The sequence below is a fragment of the Falco peregrinus genome, chromosome 5 (genome assembly GCF_023634155.1).
Source record: "Falco peregrinus isolate bFalPer1 chromosome 5, bFalPer1.pri, whole genome shotgun sequence".
NCBI lineage: Eukaryota > Metazoa > Chordata > Aves > Falconiformes > Falconidae > Falco > Falco peregrinus.
In genome coordinates, this window is record NC_073725.1 from 114609677 (window position 1) to 114626403 (window position 16727).

General features: G+C 48.2%; 2 protein-coding genes and 1 long non-coding RNA gene across 15 annotated transcripts in view; 1 reads left to right on the forward strand and 2 right to left on the reverse strand.

Annotated features, from left to right (window-relative positions):
• Positions 1 to 122: 122 nt before the first annotated feature.
• MANF (mesencephalic astrocyte derived neurotrophic factor) lies at positions 123 to 5048 on the reverse strand. Its single transcript, XM_055806358.1, has 4 exons — positions 4875 to 5048; positions 2257 to 2384; positions 1327 to 1468; positions 123 to 361 (listed from the first exon to the last, which is right to left on the reverse strand). Exons 1-4 carry the CDS (start codon positions 4960 to 4962, stop codon positions 177 to 179), a joined length of 543 nt encoding a protein of 180 aa, XP_055662333.1. The 5' UTR covers positions 4963 to 5048; the 3' UTR covers positions 123 to 176.
• On the forward strand, positions 3938 to 11211 carry LOC114013311 (uncharacterized). Its single transcript, XR_008747512.1, has 3 exons — positions 3938 to 4311; positions 6304 to 6393; positions 11072 to 11211. It is a non-coding gene; the product is annotated as an uncharacterized LOC114013311 (long non-coding RNA).
• Positions 10358 to 16727, reverse strand: part of DOCK3 (dedicator of cytokinesis 3) — a 225428-nt gene continuing 219058 nt past the window's right edge. For 10 of the 13 annotated variants that reach the window (XM_055806350.1, XM_055806345.1, XM_055806344.1 and 7 more), the window contains 3 exons: positions 16088 to 16210; positions 15391 to 15473; positions 10358 to 14885 (listed from right to left, as the gene is read on the reverse strand). In XM_055806350.1, the coding sequence (XP_055662325.1) occupies positions 14379 to 14885; positions 15391 to 15473; positions 16088 to 16210 (713 nt within the window). In that variant the 3' untranslated portion in view covers positions 10358 to 14378. The remainder of the gene's footprint in view (positions 14886 to 15390; positions 15474 to 16087; positions 16211 to 16727) is intronic. The other 3 variants (XM_055806352.1, XM_055806351.1, XM_055806346.1) reach the window with 1 other exon arrangement.

Here is a 16727-nt window from a genome sequence, read left to right on the forward strand (position 1 = left end):
CCCCCCCATCCCCCCGGCTTTCCGCGGCCGAGGAGGAAAGAGCCGACGCGCGCGCGCGCGGGAAGGGCGGTGCGAGCAGGGGGCGGGCCGGGGCCGCAATCACGTGACACGGCACGCGTCCGCCCGGTGGGGCCGTTGCACTTTTAATGACCGTCCCGTACAGCGCGCGCAGCTGCTCAGAGGTCCGCGCGGGCGCCCGCGGCCCGGGGCGCGTGCTTGGGCATCAGTTCGTGGATGCGGCGGATGAAGTCGCCCTTCTCGGCGCAGCCCTTGCACGCCTCGCCCCAGTCGTCCAGGATGCGCCGCAGCTCCTTGACGCGCAGCTTGCGCAGGTCGGCGGTGCCCAGGTCGATCTGCCGGTCTGCGGGGAGAGCAGAGCCGCGCTCAGCGGGGCGAGGCCACCGCCCCCGGGCCGGGCCCGGCGGCGGCCGCTGCGGGGAGCGGCGCGGAGCGTGGGGAGGGGGGGCCCCGGCCCCGCACAGCGCACGAGGCGGTAGCGCCGGGAGCCGCTCCGGGAGCCGCTCCGTTTGGCTGGAGCCGGGACGCAGCAGTTCGGCAACAGCCCTGAGAGCCCCTTTCTGACGCCAGCAGCGATACTTTAATTTTCTCTTCCGCTGGATCAATGAGAGGCGGCAGGGTGGTTTCAGGGGCACAGACAAGCGACAACAGAAAGCTTTTTGGGAAGCAACAGGACGTCAGGACGAGAAGCGTGGGGTGGGGAGACCCGCAATCCAAGGGGCGTCTCCGGGGAAGGCAAGGGCAGAGAGAGAGGAAAGCAGTCAGGAGGAGGCATTTCCCAGACCGTTCTTCATATTAGTCTTTTTGGGAAGTGTACATCACCCAGGAGCGCGAGCGTTCCAGGAAGGCGGTAAGAACCAAGAGTGCTGAGTGCCCTGTGCAGGGCACCAGAGGCGAGAGCCCAGGGAGCAGCCAGGGCTGCGCAGCTCAGCTAAGGGCGCGCAGCCCAGCCATAGTGACAGACCTGGCTGCTCCCCCGGACAAGCCTTACTGCACACTCTCCTAAATACGGTATTCCAAGCTGTGGCCTGAGCACCGTAGCGCTGATATGCCTGGGAGTTACTTACTTCAAGGCAGATAGTGGCTGCGCAGAAGCTAGAAAGGGTTAGTAGGCAACGGTCTTACCTGAGCATCTCCACAAAACTCTCTAGGACAATTGTTCATGGAGAGCAACCCAGGCTGTGCAGCCTCACTAGGCTTGTGAGCTTCCTACAGAGCTTAGGGCTGAGCAGTTTTAGCACGCTGTCTTACCCAGACAGTCCGTACCCCAGAAAAGCACAGGCATTTCCTCTTATGCTGGCAACTCACCGTATTTTAGTTCACAGATCTGACTGTCTTTCTTCTTTAGTTTCTCACAGATCTTTTCCACGGGGATGTGATGACTCATGGGCTTTGATACCTCGTTAATGATTTTGGTGGCCGCGTCGCTTGTGGCCCCAACGTAATAGCACTAGAGGGAAGAAAAGAATGAGGGGTGTGTGTGTGCATGGAAAAATGCCTTTAAAAGGGAGTTTCCTATCAGTCTTCTCACTCAGGTTTTGCAGCTACTGTAACAGAACCTTTCCAAGTGACTGCTACAGGCAGGCAGAAGGAACCCTAACTCTGAGCCCAGGCTACTGAGCAGACATTTCCCATCACACCACTTCTAAAGCTGTTGAGGCTGGTCGTCTGGTTTCTCAACTTTCTGAAAAATTGGATTAAGAATAAAGTCTTCTTTCTGAAGCATTCCCCCTCTGCTTTCTGATGGTGTCTCTCCAGTTCTCTTCTTAGGAGAGTTCAAGGCCTTTCCCTTGGGGCTCTTCATTTGCAGACTGACTTCTGTTTCTAGTTAGGGCAATCTGGTTTTCCTTTTTATTTAGTTTTCAGCTAAACAACTGAAGAGCATAAATATTTTAACAGCTTATACAGCACCCCAAATACAGTTTAAGGGACAAGGAAGTCCTACAGCAAATAAAAGCTGTGAATCCCCAGCACTTCAGTAACAGGGAGAAACAAGGTCAGCCAGTAAGATAGCTGTTGACAAATTGGTGGCTTTTTTTTTTTTTTAAGGCTAAGAGATCCAACTCCTTAAGTCCTCTATTATAAAAAATACAGGACCAATTGCGGCCACAGAGCTAGGAAGAACAGCCCCTGGGAAGCCGTATCATACAAACTCAAACCACTAGTTTCCCCTCCTTTGCCAAGTATTCTACAACTTACTGCTTCAGGAGGCAAGTATCGTTGACTCTTACGACTTACCAGGCGGTTCTCTTTGCCTTTTGCTTCTTTGCAGGATTTCAAGAGCTCCTTTTCAATACTGGCAGGTGTGAATTCAACATCGTTGTCCTTTAGACTCCGGTAGAACCTTCCCAGGAACGTGATGCACACTGGAAGGGAAGATGGACAGGGTAATCTGCCAAGTGCAGTAATCTTGTGGCAGCTCTTAGAGGGCACTTGTAGGGAAACATAGTAAGGAATTTGGAGAATAGAACTTCTAGAAGCTGCATTAGTAGTCAGTGACTTCACACATATTTCAGTAAGTCTTTCAGATCATGCGTGAATCAACAATATGCCCTGGTATTTTTAGCGTGTTTTTGAGAAATCTGAGAAACCAGATCCATGGAAGTGTGCAGCGGCTTCTATATACTGTCCTGAGTGAGCAGCAGGATTCAGCTGAGGGATACAAGACCAAACAGTGCCTGTGCAAAAATGTAAACTTATTTTTGTCTTATTCTTTCCACTTGGAGAAGCAATTTATCAGACCATAGGCTTCAAAACCAAAGTTCTGATTGAAAAACAACTCTCTTGACATAATCCTGTTAGACTCCACATGTGCTGGTTTTAGTAATACAGTATCACTGATTATCAAGTCAGTTCAGTTCATAGGCAAGTTATTTCCAAGAGAAAGGAATAGTGTGGTCACACGCTATGTCCACTTGGTGTGTTTCTCCTCTCTTCATTCCCACAGGCTTCTGAATCAGTTTCAGATTGAAATAAGGAAGAGTCTTAAAGATAATGAAACTCCCACAAGTGCACCAGCAGCTGAGAGGAGAGATCCAAGTTCCCACCCACGGGAAGGGCACACAGGGTCTCAGTCGTTACCCTTTCCCCTGGGGCAGCAGTCACTCTGCATACGCTGTAGCCCAAGCGCAGCACACCGTGGGTGGCACAGCACGCCTGCGTAGCTGGGGCGGCGGGCGGACCCCTAGAGTAGGCAGGAGCTATGGGGCAGGGCACTGAGGGAGACAGTGAGAGTTTTCGAGTGTCAGGTTTGGCCTCACGCCGCTGCTCATGCAGCTCGCCTGGGAGTATCAGCATCGCCTGGACCAAAAGCGCTGCGGTCCCACCAACTCCTGCAGCAGGACCTGTGGATTCTCACAGCTTCCAGGTGGGAGACAAGCCAGGCGCTGGGCTGCCCCTAGCTCAGGGGTCCTCAAACTTTTTAAACAGGAGGCTGGCGCGTGGATGAAGTGGCAGGAGGTCATCTGTGGCTGCTTGGTTTCCCCCCCCAACCCCCGCCGGGGTTCTGTAAATACCGGGGGCCGGATTGAGGACCCTGGGGGGCTGTATCTGGCCCACGGGCTGTAGTTTGAGGACCTCTGCCCTAGAGGAATGTTACGAGTTACGTCTTTCATGTGATTTGTTTACCCCAGCAGGAAGAGACTGGCAAGTATCGTTGTCATTAGCAACTTGTATTCAACTCTGAGCACAAGCCATGGCACAGGGAAACCGGGCAGATACAGGAAATCGAGTGTGATCATCACGAAACCAAGCAGAAACTTACTCTCATTATGTTAAAAGTAGAATTATAAGCTGGGCCGTTTAGGAAAACATTTTCTTGTACGTGTACAACACTGTCATTTACCTCACATCAGTTTGTCCCCAGTCACAGGCACGCACTGATGTCCACTGTGCGCTGTTTGGAAGTGAGAACCTTTGGAAAGAGTGAAGATGCTGCAGGCAGTGGTACCGATGACTATAGTACAGCAGAAACAAGTTTCCAACCTAGTGCTGGGACAGCAGCCAAAAGTTTTGATTTACTATGTCCCCTCCCCCTCCTTCTTACTGTTTCTCTCCCTACAAAAAGGAGGAAGGGGTGAGGATTAGTACCACAAACTCCTGACCACTCACTAGAGCCCCACCTCACGCTTTCCTTGCTTTGCCGGGGGAATGTGCTCCGCTACCGCGGCCCGGCCGTGCAGCTCCGCAGCCCCCAGCCTGGGGGCTTCGGCCTTGGGGCGGTACGCCAAGCACCGGGCCTGACTCGGAGCGGCTGCGGAGGGGGCACCCACCGCTCCGGCGGCCAGCGCCCAGGTAACGGCAATAAACACCGCGGGGAGCGGGGGTCGCCCGGTGAGCAGCCACCCCCTCCCGCTCCGGGCGCCCGGGGGGCACAGCCGGACCCCGCGGCCCGAGGGGAGCCGGTCCCATCCCCCCGGGGGGCGCCTGCCTTCCCCGCGGGAGCTCCGCGCTCCCAGGAACCCGCCGGCGGATACCGGCAACTTGTGGCGGCGGCAGCGCCGGGAGGGAGGAGCCGCCCCGCGGGCCGGGCCCGGTTCGGGGCAGAGGGGCAGCGCCGCGCCCCGCCCCGCGCCCGCCCCCGGCCCCGAGCGGCTCGCCCGGCCCGGGGCGCACTCGGGGGACTTCTACGCCGACAGGAGCCGCTCCCGCCCCGGCCCGGCCTCGGCGGCTCAGGGCTGTCACCGCGCCCCGCCGGCGGCGCGCAGCCCAGCCCCCAGGCCCGCCGCGGCGCTGTCCCGCGTCCCGGCCCCTGGTCCGGCGGGCGGGCCGGGCGGCGAGGAGCAGCCTCGCCTCACCGGGCCCGGGGACCGCCAGCCGGGCCGGGCCCGCCCCCCCTCCGGCCCGGCCCCACTCACCCTCGCACTCCCCGTCGTGCAGGGCCCGGCCGCCGGCCGGCAGCAGGAGCAGGGCCAGCACCGCCCAGAGCCCGTGGGCCGCCCGCATCCCGCCTCGCTCGGCAGCCCGCGTGCACTGCGCCCGCCGCACCGGCACCGGCACCGCCGCCCCCGCGCCGGCTCCCCCCGCCGCCGCCACCACCCCATTGGGCCGCTCCCGGCCCGGCGTCCACGCTCCCCCCTGCCATTGGCCACGCTGCGGCCTCCACGGGAGAGTTGGCGGCTGCTGATTGGGGGAGGCGGCGGAACGCCGGCGCGCGGCGAGTTTCCCCGCCTCCCTTTTGCCGCCATTTTTGTTAAGGGAAAGACGGCCTCGTGCGCTTCCCGGCGGCTGCCTGCGGGCGCCATCTTCTAAAGGGGCAGATTCTCACACCTGCAGCCGGGCCGCGCTGAGGGCCGCGGCGGGGGTGGCTCGGCCTTGGCTCGCCGTCAGCACCTGCCTCGGGGCCGGGCCGAGCGGCACACGCGGGCTGCGGCCGTGCAGGGTGGGCGGCGCGGGGCTGGCCCTTCGGCTGCTGGCCGTGTGCGGCCGTTCGGGGCGGGCGAGGCTGGCTGAGGCGAGGCCCTCGAGCAGCGCGGGGGCTGGTGCCGACGGAGGCTTCAGGTCGCAGAGGTTCTGGTTTTCGGGGCTGCTGTGGCCTGAGGGTGTGTGGGTGAGGCGGGGGGAGGGAGCTTGGCGGGGCAGAGAGGAGCCCCCAGGGCGGGTGGCCCTTGGGAGGGAGCCCCCCTCCCATCCTCCTGTGAGGTGTTGGAGCGGCTGCGGTAGGGACAGGCCTCCCCTCAGCCGCGGTGCCAGCGCTAATGGAGCCACTCGGCGTGGCCTTTGGTTAAGCCTGTAGCCCTGCGAGTTACAAGGCCTGAATCCTTTGCAGTGGGACAGCTGAAAGTTGAGTGGTTAAAGTAGCAGCCTGCGTATGGCTTGTTTCTGGCTTCTTGGGGGATGGTGATGCTTTTTCAGACTCAGGAAAAGATTTTTTTAAACTTTTAATTTAAATTCCTACTTATTATCCCAGTCATTGGGCTAATCACCTTTTGTTCCCAAAGGCCTCACAGGATGTGCTGAGAACTATCCCCAACCCTCTGAGTTTACCACTTCAATCCCTTTGGAGTTGTAGGCCACCTGGGAGGGCAGTACACACCTGCTGATAGTTTCTTGTCTTATGGGGCTATGTGTTAACTGTACATGTCCTAGGCTATCATTCTAGTAAAAGAAGGTAGAGGCAAAGTCACGTAGCCCTGTGCAACAGCAAGGCAGTGCACATCTTAGCTTGGTGGCTTCTCTTGGTACAGGAAGACTAATGAGGCAGCCTGGTTGTGCCTGCCCGAAGCAAAGCTGTGGTAGGAGCTGTGAGGAATTTTTTCAGTGTCAAGAGTCTGAATTTTATTGCAGGTCATCAGCTGCAAGTTGTAAGCCTGACAGAGGTGAGAGAGGCAGGATGGGGAGGAGGAGCAACCTGGTTCAGCAAAGGTCACGTAGTAGGTGAGTAGTAATTAAGACACTGTATCTTGCCGTGTGTATACATCATGTGTGTTTATCAGATAGAAGAGGTAGCTTTTCACCTTTCTAGATCTTGTTCTCTCTCAAAATGTGTTTATTAAGATTGGTAATGATATTGTCTTTGTTGTTGTTTTTTTTTCTTTTTTAATCAGTCCATCATGATTCCCAGAATTACTCAATGTCAGTGTACTTTAGGAAGATTATTGGCTTTTCTGATTGCTTGCTAAAGTCACTTAGTTGTGCGGACAAGTAGTTACTTAAATTGCCCTCGGTTCTTACCAGGGTACTGGCCAGAAGAACCACAAGATGAAGCGGCATGTTAATTAGTTGGAAGTAGGGCTTACATTCAGAATTAGGAGAATTTAGGAACTTCACAGTAGGGAAGAAATTTAACGATCAAAGGAGTGCAATTATGAAACATCTTCAAATAAAGTAGGAATTTAATATATTGCTATAGAACTGACTGTGTGAAGGGATAGGAGTGATTTTATTTGGTTTTGGCTTGGGAAATGAGCCTCTCTGTGTTTTAATATGACATCCTCAGATGGGTCTGGGGAAGAACAAAGATTCCTTTTGACAGCACCCGCGCCCCACCCCCTTCTTTTTATTTGTAGATTATTTTCCAATGTTCTGAGCTAGGAAGGATTGCCTTCATTTTAATTGCTGCTTCTTTTTTGATCCCTGGCAAGGTTTCTAGGGTTCTGCTCATTCCACCACCCTCCAGCCACTGTCTCTCTGAGTGCTAGTGATTTCTCATGTCTGAAACACAGGTGATGGAGAGCTTGTGCTGGTCCTCAGCAGTGTTGGGACATTCTGACTGTTACCAGTCTTAAGTTAAATGGGTGTTGAAAAGGCAAGAAACTTTTTTTTTTCCCTTTTCTTTTTTTAAATGTAGTCCTTAATTTCCACATGTGTAAGCAGTAAGCGGTTAATATTCAGGATGTTGGCTGAGCCTCAGAGATCCTCCTGCAGTGTCATGTGCTCAGGATGCTTTGAGTTGCGGCAACATTCATGGTTCCTAGTGTCTATCTTTTAAAAATGCTTGGGCTGAGGATTTAGTTCTGTATCTGAAAGTTATTTGGTTTTATTGTTTAAATGCCCCATAGTTGTTAAGGAGGCTTTAGCTACTGTTTTACTGTCCCATTTTAATGTTTGAGTTAGAACTATAGCTGGAGGAGGATATTAATCAACTAATTCTCTCTTTGGAATAAAGAGGAATATGACAAGAACAAGGAAGGAGAAGAGGTCTTCCTGTATGTGAGAACTTGAGATTGACAAAATGTGGGTGGAGTTTTACATTGTTGTGAGGAAGGTGCAAAGGGTGTATGTGCCAGCGATGGGGGCTTCTGGTCCTGTCCTAAATTGTGCAGTTAGACTGATCAAACAGAAAGCTATTAGCTCTCTGTTGGGGAGGTTGCTAGTGCTGTGTCCATTACAGTTGCTATACCCTACAGGATGCTGTGGGGGACAGAGGTGCTTGTGTTTCCCATGCTCGTTGGAAGCCTTTGGCTATGGGTTTGGTCCTAGTATTAGCTAAGCCAAATAGTACCAAAGAAGCGAGCTGCTGGGAAACAGGAGAGTTACTGTGCCAGTGAACAATCACAGGTTTAGAGCTGGAGCATGTAACCGAGTGAGTAGTAAACTTCTAGTGATATCTGGTCAGCTTTTTGCAAGCTTTAGGAACTAGGCACTCTGTGATATCATCACAATATGATTATGGATGGGTAGTCTGCTAGCAATTTAGTGTTGCACTGCATAGATGATAGGGTGTGACTTTATTTTTCAGGCCATAGGTGGTTTTAGAGCGAAGGCTAGGCATTATTCCATTGTATCTGGGCATGTGTGAGTGAGAGAAAGGTGGGTTATTTAAAGGATACCTAGATAGATCATCCCTTTTCAGTTTTCCTTGTGGAAAAGGGTGATAGTTAGAGAAAGGGAGCTGTTACAGAGAAGCAGAAATCAATTTCAGCATTAAATCATTTGCTTGTTTTCCCCATTCATAACCACCAAAGTTGGTGTTGAGGTGGTTTCTAACCAGGCAATTGCTATAGCTGAAAATGCTCTACATGAAGAAAAAGATTAAGAGGAGCCAGGTAGCTGTAACTCTTTGGGCTTGGCTGGGGCTCCTGCAGCGTGTGGTTTTGGTAGGCTGGTAGTACAACAGGAAGGTGTGAGCAGGGTAGGGCTAATAGGGGAGCTGGAGTATGCTTAGCTCTTAAGTCATGTGGTAGGAAGAGGTCATAGACTGGTTTGGGTTGGAAGAGACCTCAAAGATCACCTAGTTCCACTCCCCTGCTGTGGGCAGGGACCCCTCCTCCCAGCCCTGTCCAACCTGGCCCTGAGCCCTGCCAGGGTCAGGGCACCCACAGCTCCTCTGGGCAATCTTCCTCGTGTGTAGTCTAATTTTACTCAGCCTAAACCCATTACCCCCGATCCTGTTACAACACTCCCTGATAAGAGTCCCTCCCCACCTTTCCTGCAGGCCTCCTTTAAGTACTGGAAGACTCCTATAAGGTCTCCCTGGAGCTGCCTTTTCTCTGGGCTGATCAGTCACTACAGGCTAACAGGGCAATGGCAGCATGCGAGGGGTGAGCAGCAGAGTTAATTGGGCTTGGTAAATCTGTGGTGATTGGAGTTGTTGGTGTTGCCAGGAGGTTTAAGGTTAAGAGGGCTGAATATTTATCAGCTAGGTTATAGTCCTTTCCAGAGGTTTAATTTCACCTCTTATCAGCTATATAATGAAATTCATACTGAGTTGCACAATTCATACGTTGAAACTGTGCTAAAGTTTTCTTATTTAGATAAGGTGAGCTATTTGAATGTGGTATTTAGATTTCAATCTGACTTGCGTTGCCTTAGCTGAAATAAAGTATTTTGCAGAGACTTGCACTGAAAAAAATGTTCTGTTCGAAATCTGGTTTCTTTTAAAACTTTTTTAACCCTTGTTTAAAGCCAAAGGCTTCACACTTTTTTTGTTGTGCCAAATACAGTTTTTATTTCCTATGTTTGGTTATTAAATGTCTTTTAGGTGAATAAAACAAATATTTACTTAACTAAGATTTGGTAAGTTGGTCTAGGAACAGTCTCAAAGGGTTTAACTTATACAGATGTTTTTCAGGTGTCAGGTGAATACTTTAGCTAAGCCACATTTTGATATTTTAGATGGACTTTGAAGTGCCTCATTACCATCTGCGTCTTCTCAGTATTTGTACATGGTACAATGAAGAGGGTGGCTTGGCAGTCTATGTACACGTATGGCCAGCTTAAGTTAGACTGTTCCTATATTTTACTGCTGAACTTGTCTTTTGGGGCAAGTTTCTTACTTTTTTTTTTTTTTTTTTGTTAGTTTGTGAAGGCAGGATGGGACAAATGGGTTACTTTTTCTGTCTCCTGCACCTTGACCTTGTTTGTTAGTGCTAATGGAAGAAGATGCACATCTTTGAGATTACTCACGTGTGCAAGTCCCAGTAGCGCTTAATTCCAAAATCCTGCATTCCTACAGGTCTTAATGTTCTTTCACACCTGTTCTGTTAAAATGACTGGTATTTAAATACTGAACATTGAGAAATATCTTGCTATTGCGATAAAAAAGAAATGTCGCTCCTCAAGTAGCAATCTACATAGTGAGATATGTATTGGAGAACTGACTCAGTTGATCTCTGAGAGTACTGCCTCAAACCCATGTCTTGGGTTGTTGCACGTGTCATGTAAATCTACCTGACTAGACTAGCTGGTGGATATGCCTGATGCTTGCTTTAAGAAGCTGACACTAAATAGAGTAAGTGTATTGTCAGCTATGAGAATAATGTGGAAGCTGTTGCCTCGCCATACATAATAGCCACAAGGTCCTTTTGGTTGCCCCCCAAGTCTTGTGAATGTTTGGAGCAGCCTGAGGATAACCCTGTCTGGAGGACAGCAATGGACATACAACTGTACCATTTTAATATCAGGTATTAATCTTTAATTCCACATCACAGCAGTCGAGTGAATGGGTAAGGGAAAGAAACCCAAAACAAACAGCAGATATTTACACCTAAAATTCACACCACTTATTCGTTGGTTCTGGAAACATGCTATCACAATATATACAATGAAGTACCTTTAGGACACTTGTACAAATTAATTTTTTCCTTTTTAAATTTGATTTCCATTATAGATAAGATAGCTGTTTTCATTTTATTTTAAACATGAATACACAAAAGAGAAGTGGTTAGAGGTTTTTGCCTTTTTTAAATAAGCACAGAATGCCAGAGGTTAAAAACACATTTACAGGGCAGAATACCAGTCAGACATCACAATCTATACATTTTTTGCTCAATTTCCTGTACAAATACACAGCATTCAAATGGGGGTATTTACAAAGAAGCATGATCAGAGGAAATTTTAAATACCACATAATTTGTTTCCCAAAGGCTCTTGCTCTCTCCAGCCTCCCCAGTTTTGGCCAGTTCTCCCCCACAGAAGGGATATGCAATATCCCTTAGCTAAAACAGGGTAAGTAAGCTAAAAACCAAACAGAGGAAAAGACAGAAAAGAATCTTAGTCTTGCACACAGTAATAAAACCAAGCCAACCACTGGAAAAAAAATTGTAGGATTCAGAGAATTTGTTTTAATTGCTTTTTCTTCTGCTACTGTAGTTCCTTCTCAATTTTGTTTCAGATGGGGCCAGCAGGTACATTGATGATGGAGAGATTTGTAGCAGAATTCCACCAGTTCTCTCAGGAATGCACATGCTATTTTGTGATGCAAAGAAAACCCGATGAAGGCAAGTACATATTAAGTTTAAGTATAGAATGACAAGGTCCTGTTCAAAACATCCTGTTGCTGTGGTTTATACAAGGAATCTTCAAATCCTGCTGGGCAAGTGCAACAGCTTCCACCTACTCCAGGACTGACCTCAATGTTGGAGTTGTACTACGCTATTAAGACATCTCGCCCTACAGAGAAGTATTGTATTATCCAAGAAGTATTAGTTCCAACATTTGCAAAATCTTAATGATAGTCTCTCTATCTTCTGCACCCTTTAAGGCAAGCACTGAAAAGGGAGACAGAATTCTTGGTAGATGTCAGAACAGTAACAGAAATTTAACTCCAGAGTGGCTTAAATTTGGCAAGTTCATCAATTTGTCCTTCTCTGTGTGGACCTGCCATAAACTAGGTATCTGTATGCATCATCCGATTGATCTTCAAACCCTTACAAATCCATAGCAATGTCAGACTCCCAAAATGGATTCACTGGTATTGTACAATGTCTCTAATCGGAGCAGGATGATACGTTTTGAGAGACTGATTAGAGCTCAGGTTTTCCAGCTGACTGGGACTTAGTCCCACGTTAGTTGCATTCTTGGTTTTGCAGAGTTTTCTTGGCAAGACCTGCTGGTTTTTGTTTTTTTTTTTTTTCAATAAGGAAGCTCAGTAAGTCACTACATTCACTACTTTTAATCTCCTGTCAAAAAAAAAAAAAAGGGGGTTGGGGGGAGAGTGAATTGAATCGAACACATAGTTCTCTTAAAAACTTTACTTGAAGAGTCTCAGATTGGAGAATAGCATATATGAAAATATTTCACTCATTTCTAAGGAATTACCTTGACTTACCTGTACCAAAAAAAAATTCTGAGTGAGTTTTCATACATGTGTTCTGTACCAGAGATCCGGCTTGGTTCATTAACATTTGGGACTGTCCTAGCCTTGGAAAACTCTCCTTCCTGCTAGAGATGAAACATCCACTAGAGGCCAGGTTTTACTTTGTCTTATTTGTGAAGGATATAATGATTACAAGCAGCCTGTGTTAGTAACAAAATAGAGGAAGCAAGAGAGACTTTGTTCCAGCCAAACAGGCCATTTAAGAAACAAATCCATAACTTATTAGTTCTGCATGGGCTAGAGCTTGAGAATGAAAACAAACGAATCCTCTTAAAATCCCCTTCATACAACCACTAAGTCCAGACTTTGTACAGACAGACCATATTTAGGAGAGTTCAGAAGCAATGTACTCTGCCCCAGTCACTGTATTTAGAGGTAGTGCTAAAGGTGACCTGTAAAAGATTTGTAATATCCTTTTTTGCTTCTTTATGCCGTTTGTAGCATGAAAAACTGAGTTGTTAGGGCAAGAATTCAGTATGAAAGTTGAGTGCTATGTTTGACACTAATTGATGTGGTAGAGGCAAGTCTCTTATTTGAATGTGCTTCAGAATTTTCAGTGGTAAGAACGGGGGTGGTCTGTTACCGTCCCCTGCAGTGTGCTTTGCAAGTTGCAGATGGAAGGGGTCATAAGGAAGGCTAAAATGTGTGTGGGCATGGGAGCAGGAAGGAACACCACTTGTTTATCTAAAAACATTAAATATTTGATACTCTCTTGATTGAAAGTTTCTTGAAAAATATGAAAATAGGAGTAAGATTTCTTAAGTGTTCTCAAAGAACAGATCTTGGCTCTATGAACCACGGAATTTTTTCCTAGTCTGTAAGTTATGGAACTAAGCAAATGTCAACTAAAAGGCATGGTTTGTGTTCACGGACTTGTACTGTCTTCACCTCTGTATAGTTCTGTTTTTTGGTTTTGGGGTTTTATTTTTTTTGTTTTTAAACATTCTTCAGTCCTTTCTGGAGCCTGTTAATAAAAAAAAAAATTGGGGGTGGGGGGAAAGGCTCTATTGCTGACTGAGGAGAAAAGAAAATAAATCAACCTTCTAGAAGAGAGAAGAAGCAGTTCTTAAAGCTGCTTAAATCCTCTCTAAAGAAGCAAAAGAGGAAACACATTTCTCCTTTACAGGTTGCCTTTAAGATTCCCGACTCTAGGGTGTACACTATAAACTGGACATTTCTTGAATCTTGGTGTTTTCTGTCTAATGTGAGAGATGGAGATTCTTTCTGCACACCAGCTGCAGTGAGTTTTGGGGAGGGACTGCGGACATTTATGTTTACACGGAATGAATCTCAGCTCCTGGGTGATGGAAGTTGGTGACAATTGTGATGTTCAGCCCTGAGGCAAGGATTGTTGTATATGATACATTTAAGCCACCTTTTCTTTACTGGCTGGATCATCAACCAGCTTGTGGCATGAGAAACTCAATTTGGTTGTGGTTTGGTTTCTTGTTTGGTATTTTTTTTTTTATTTTTTAAACTGGAATAGAAATGCTGGTGTCAACAGCCTGCCCAAAGTTGGGCATGGGAAAGGCCTACAGTTAGGTTGTAGCTCCAGTGGCTACTAACCTCCTCTCATTCTGTAGCACAGATGAATAGCGTATGATTCCAATGAGAAAGCAGGCTGGTTTAGCCAGTGAAAGCAAATTTAAGAAATCAAACAGTACATAAAAAACAAAGGAGGCAGAGTTTGTTGGAAATGGTATCTTGGAAATCAGTGCATCACCACTGGTTAATTGCCTCAGCACCTGTGAACCAATGCAGGGAGATCACTGCACAGATATGTACAATCTTGCTCTCAAGAGAGCCAATTTCTTCTTAGAATTTTCATCTTTCCACTGCCTGCAGCTCATGCACCTTCCAGCCTTGACAGTTCATAGAATCCCTGATTTCAGCAATGAGCTTTCACTTCTGTACAGCAAAGAAATATGTCCCTAGTGCAACTGCTTCTACTCATGTGCGTCTCAGAACTGGGAGGAAAGCAGTTTCAAAATCAGCTTGCTACGTTCCCCCCTTTTTTCCCCCTCCACTTAAAGTTGTTTCAGCTTCTGCAAGTCTCTATGGCTTGTGTGCCATATGATGTGGTTAAGAAACTGCAGAAGGAATAAACTGTCCACTGCACAGAAAGTTAAAAAACATAATGGGAAGGTGTAAAAAGAAATTAAAAAGGAAAGCAGCAACCTCCCATGCTGGCCCAATTGCTTCTGGGGCTCCAGACATAAACTTGCAGCAGTAGAAAATCGGTTTGCTGTTCTCCGAGTCCTTATCTCTCTCCTTTGTAGTCAGACCTGGAATGATGACGCAAGCTGCTTACCAGGAGTTGTCCCTACTGCTCACTGATGCCATGCTCCCATGCTACTCTGGCCTGCTCTTCCTTTCCGCCACTCGCTGGTTGGGACACTTTACGATGCAATGGGCGGTGTTTGTCATCATCTTCAATTATCATCCCCTCCTCGTTCTCCATGTTTGGCAGCCGGGAGTGGTAAGGTTTGGGGGGTAGAGCAGGAGGGTCCATGGTGTCCTGAGGAATGACTCCAGATGGAGCAGAGTGGCTTCGGCATGGCTGGGATTTGAGTGACTCTAGGACATCAGGCTCAGAGAGACTGTACCTGACAGGGAGGTAGGGTGTCTCTAGGTCTTCATCAGTGTTCCAGGCCTGGCTGGGGACAGAATCCATGGTGTCTGTGCGAGGAGGTGGTTCAGAAGAATGTCCAAAATTGCTCTCGCTCAAGGAAGAGACACCACTGCTGGCACTGCCGGATAAAGTGGAGTTACTTCCATCTAGACCAGACTGCGGACTGGTGGGAGATGCAGGGATAGGATGAAGAGGGGACTGTTTGGAGAAAAACAAAACCAGGTTAAAATCGACAAAGGAGGCAATGCTGCATCTTATGTGTTGTTCCACATTTCAGCTTTTGACAGTGATGTTAACAATGGTACGTTTCCATTTATGTTCAAAATGTCAATGATTATTGGTTTATATGTGCACTCCCCTGACTTGTATGGAATTACCTGCTATGGGCAGACAACCATGTGTTAACACCAGACTGTTAAACAGTAGTTGAGGTGATAATCAGTGTGCCTGAAATCACAGTGTATGATGAAAAGAAGGAAAGTGGAAGGGCCTACAACACACATACATTATTTCTATAGAATTCAACTCTGGAATAGGTTGTGAGGTTTCAGTGAATTTTCTCATGTGTGAGTTACTGGCATGTTAAAAATAGCGTTGCTATATTAAAAAGCTGCTTGGTGGGAGCAGAGGAGGGGGGATTCCTTCAGGAGCATATTATTTTCCTTCTACATCCCTCTCTGCTCTCCTGCCATTTCCTTTTTACCTTGCGCAGCGTTCGTGCAGGCAATGCCGGAGGAGCATCACTGAGCTGGTGATGGAAGGCATCGAAGTGCAGTGAGTAGTGTCCTGGAATGAGACAAGGATCAGAAATGCAGACTTGTGCTGCCTCACTGCAGGGAAAGAGCTGGGGGTTTACACTCTGTAATGCCAGGTAGCAGCTCCAAATGCTGGTAACTCCACTCTGACAGAGGGCTTCCTTTCTCATAAGATACTGTGGAGTGCATCTGTCACACACACAAAATGCTAACAAGAAGGTAAGTGCAGTGACAGATTTCCATCTGCCCCTGTTATCAAGGATCTCATGGCAAGGCAACAGGCTCATAAACAACAAACATTTGAAGTTTCATTTAATAGGTTTGTAACCTTACATTACCACTGAAGATGGTCATTGGCAAGAAGCCAGGCCAAGCTTCAACACTCACACATCTAATTGTAGTCCCAAAATACGCCCAAGTCCATATTACTATAAGGACCGCAAAAAAATCTAAGATTTTTGGGGGAAAAAAGAAAAAGAAAACTTTATCCAGTGCTAACCTAGCAGACCAGGAAAGACTTCAGGTTTTGTTGATGATTTTTTTTATAGAGGCGGGGAAAAGGCTAAGGTCAGCTTTCAGGGGGTCTAGATTTACCTCTGCATGACTGCAGGCGTTCTGCAGCAGGCCTACTGGGCATTTCCTTACCATGGGGCAGGCTTCGGGGAGGCACTGGTGGGGCCAAGATGCTCCCAGCATGGGCAGACAGGAATGGCAGGGCCTCTCTGGTTCCGCTGTCTAGGCTCCAGCTACTGGGCGCTGCTGGCACAGCTGAAGGATTGAAACAGATTTAACTTGGGTAACAAGAGGGAGTTTGTGGGGCCAGAACGACTGGCTTTCTGGTGTGCTCTTTAGCAGTAAAGAGACCGATTGCAGGGACTTGGTGAAGGGTAGGTTTGAAGGCATACAAAGACATTGTCTAGTCTACAGCGTGTTAGGTTTATCGGTTGCTTTGTTAAGGAAGCAAGAGTTAGGTGAGCGTAGTGTTAGTCTGCCCATCTCCCTTCCATGGCCCCCTCGGCTCATTTAGCAAAGTGTTTTTGTTGTTTGTTTCAGGTGGTGGTTTTTTTTTTTTGTTTTTTGCAAACCAGTGAGTAAGTAGAAATGAAATCTCACTGATAGAATGGCAGCTGGATCTCAGTTGTAAGCTGTTCTGCTTTGTATTAAACGATGCAGAAGGGAACGTGTGGTGTTGCTGCACTAGAGCAGCTAAGTGAAGACTGAACGATGGACATGAGGGAGGTGACACCTCAATCTGTTAGAGAAGAGATATGACGTTAAAGCCCTG

Bases quoted from the DNA above. Each gene is read 5' to 3' on its own strand.
- MANF (XM_055806358.1), bottom strand. From the start codon at position 4,962: ATGCGGGCGGCCCACGGGCTCTGGGCGGTGCTGGCCCTGCTCCTGCTG. The intron at 1,469-2,256 runs GTAAGTCGTAAG...TCTTCCCTCTAG, and splicing joins AAGGCAAAGAGAACCGCCTG to TGCTATTACGTTGGGGCCAC. The intron at 362-1,326 runs GTGAGTTGCCAG...CTCTCCCCGCAG, and splicing joins GATCTGTGAACTAAAATACG to ACCGGCAGATCGACCTGGGC.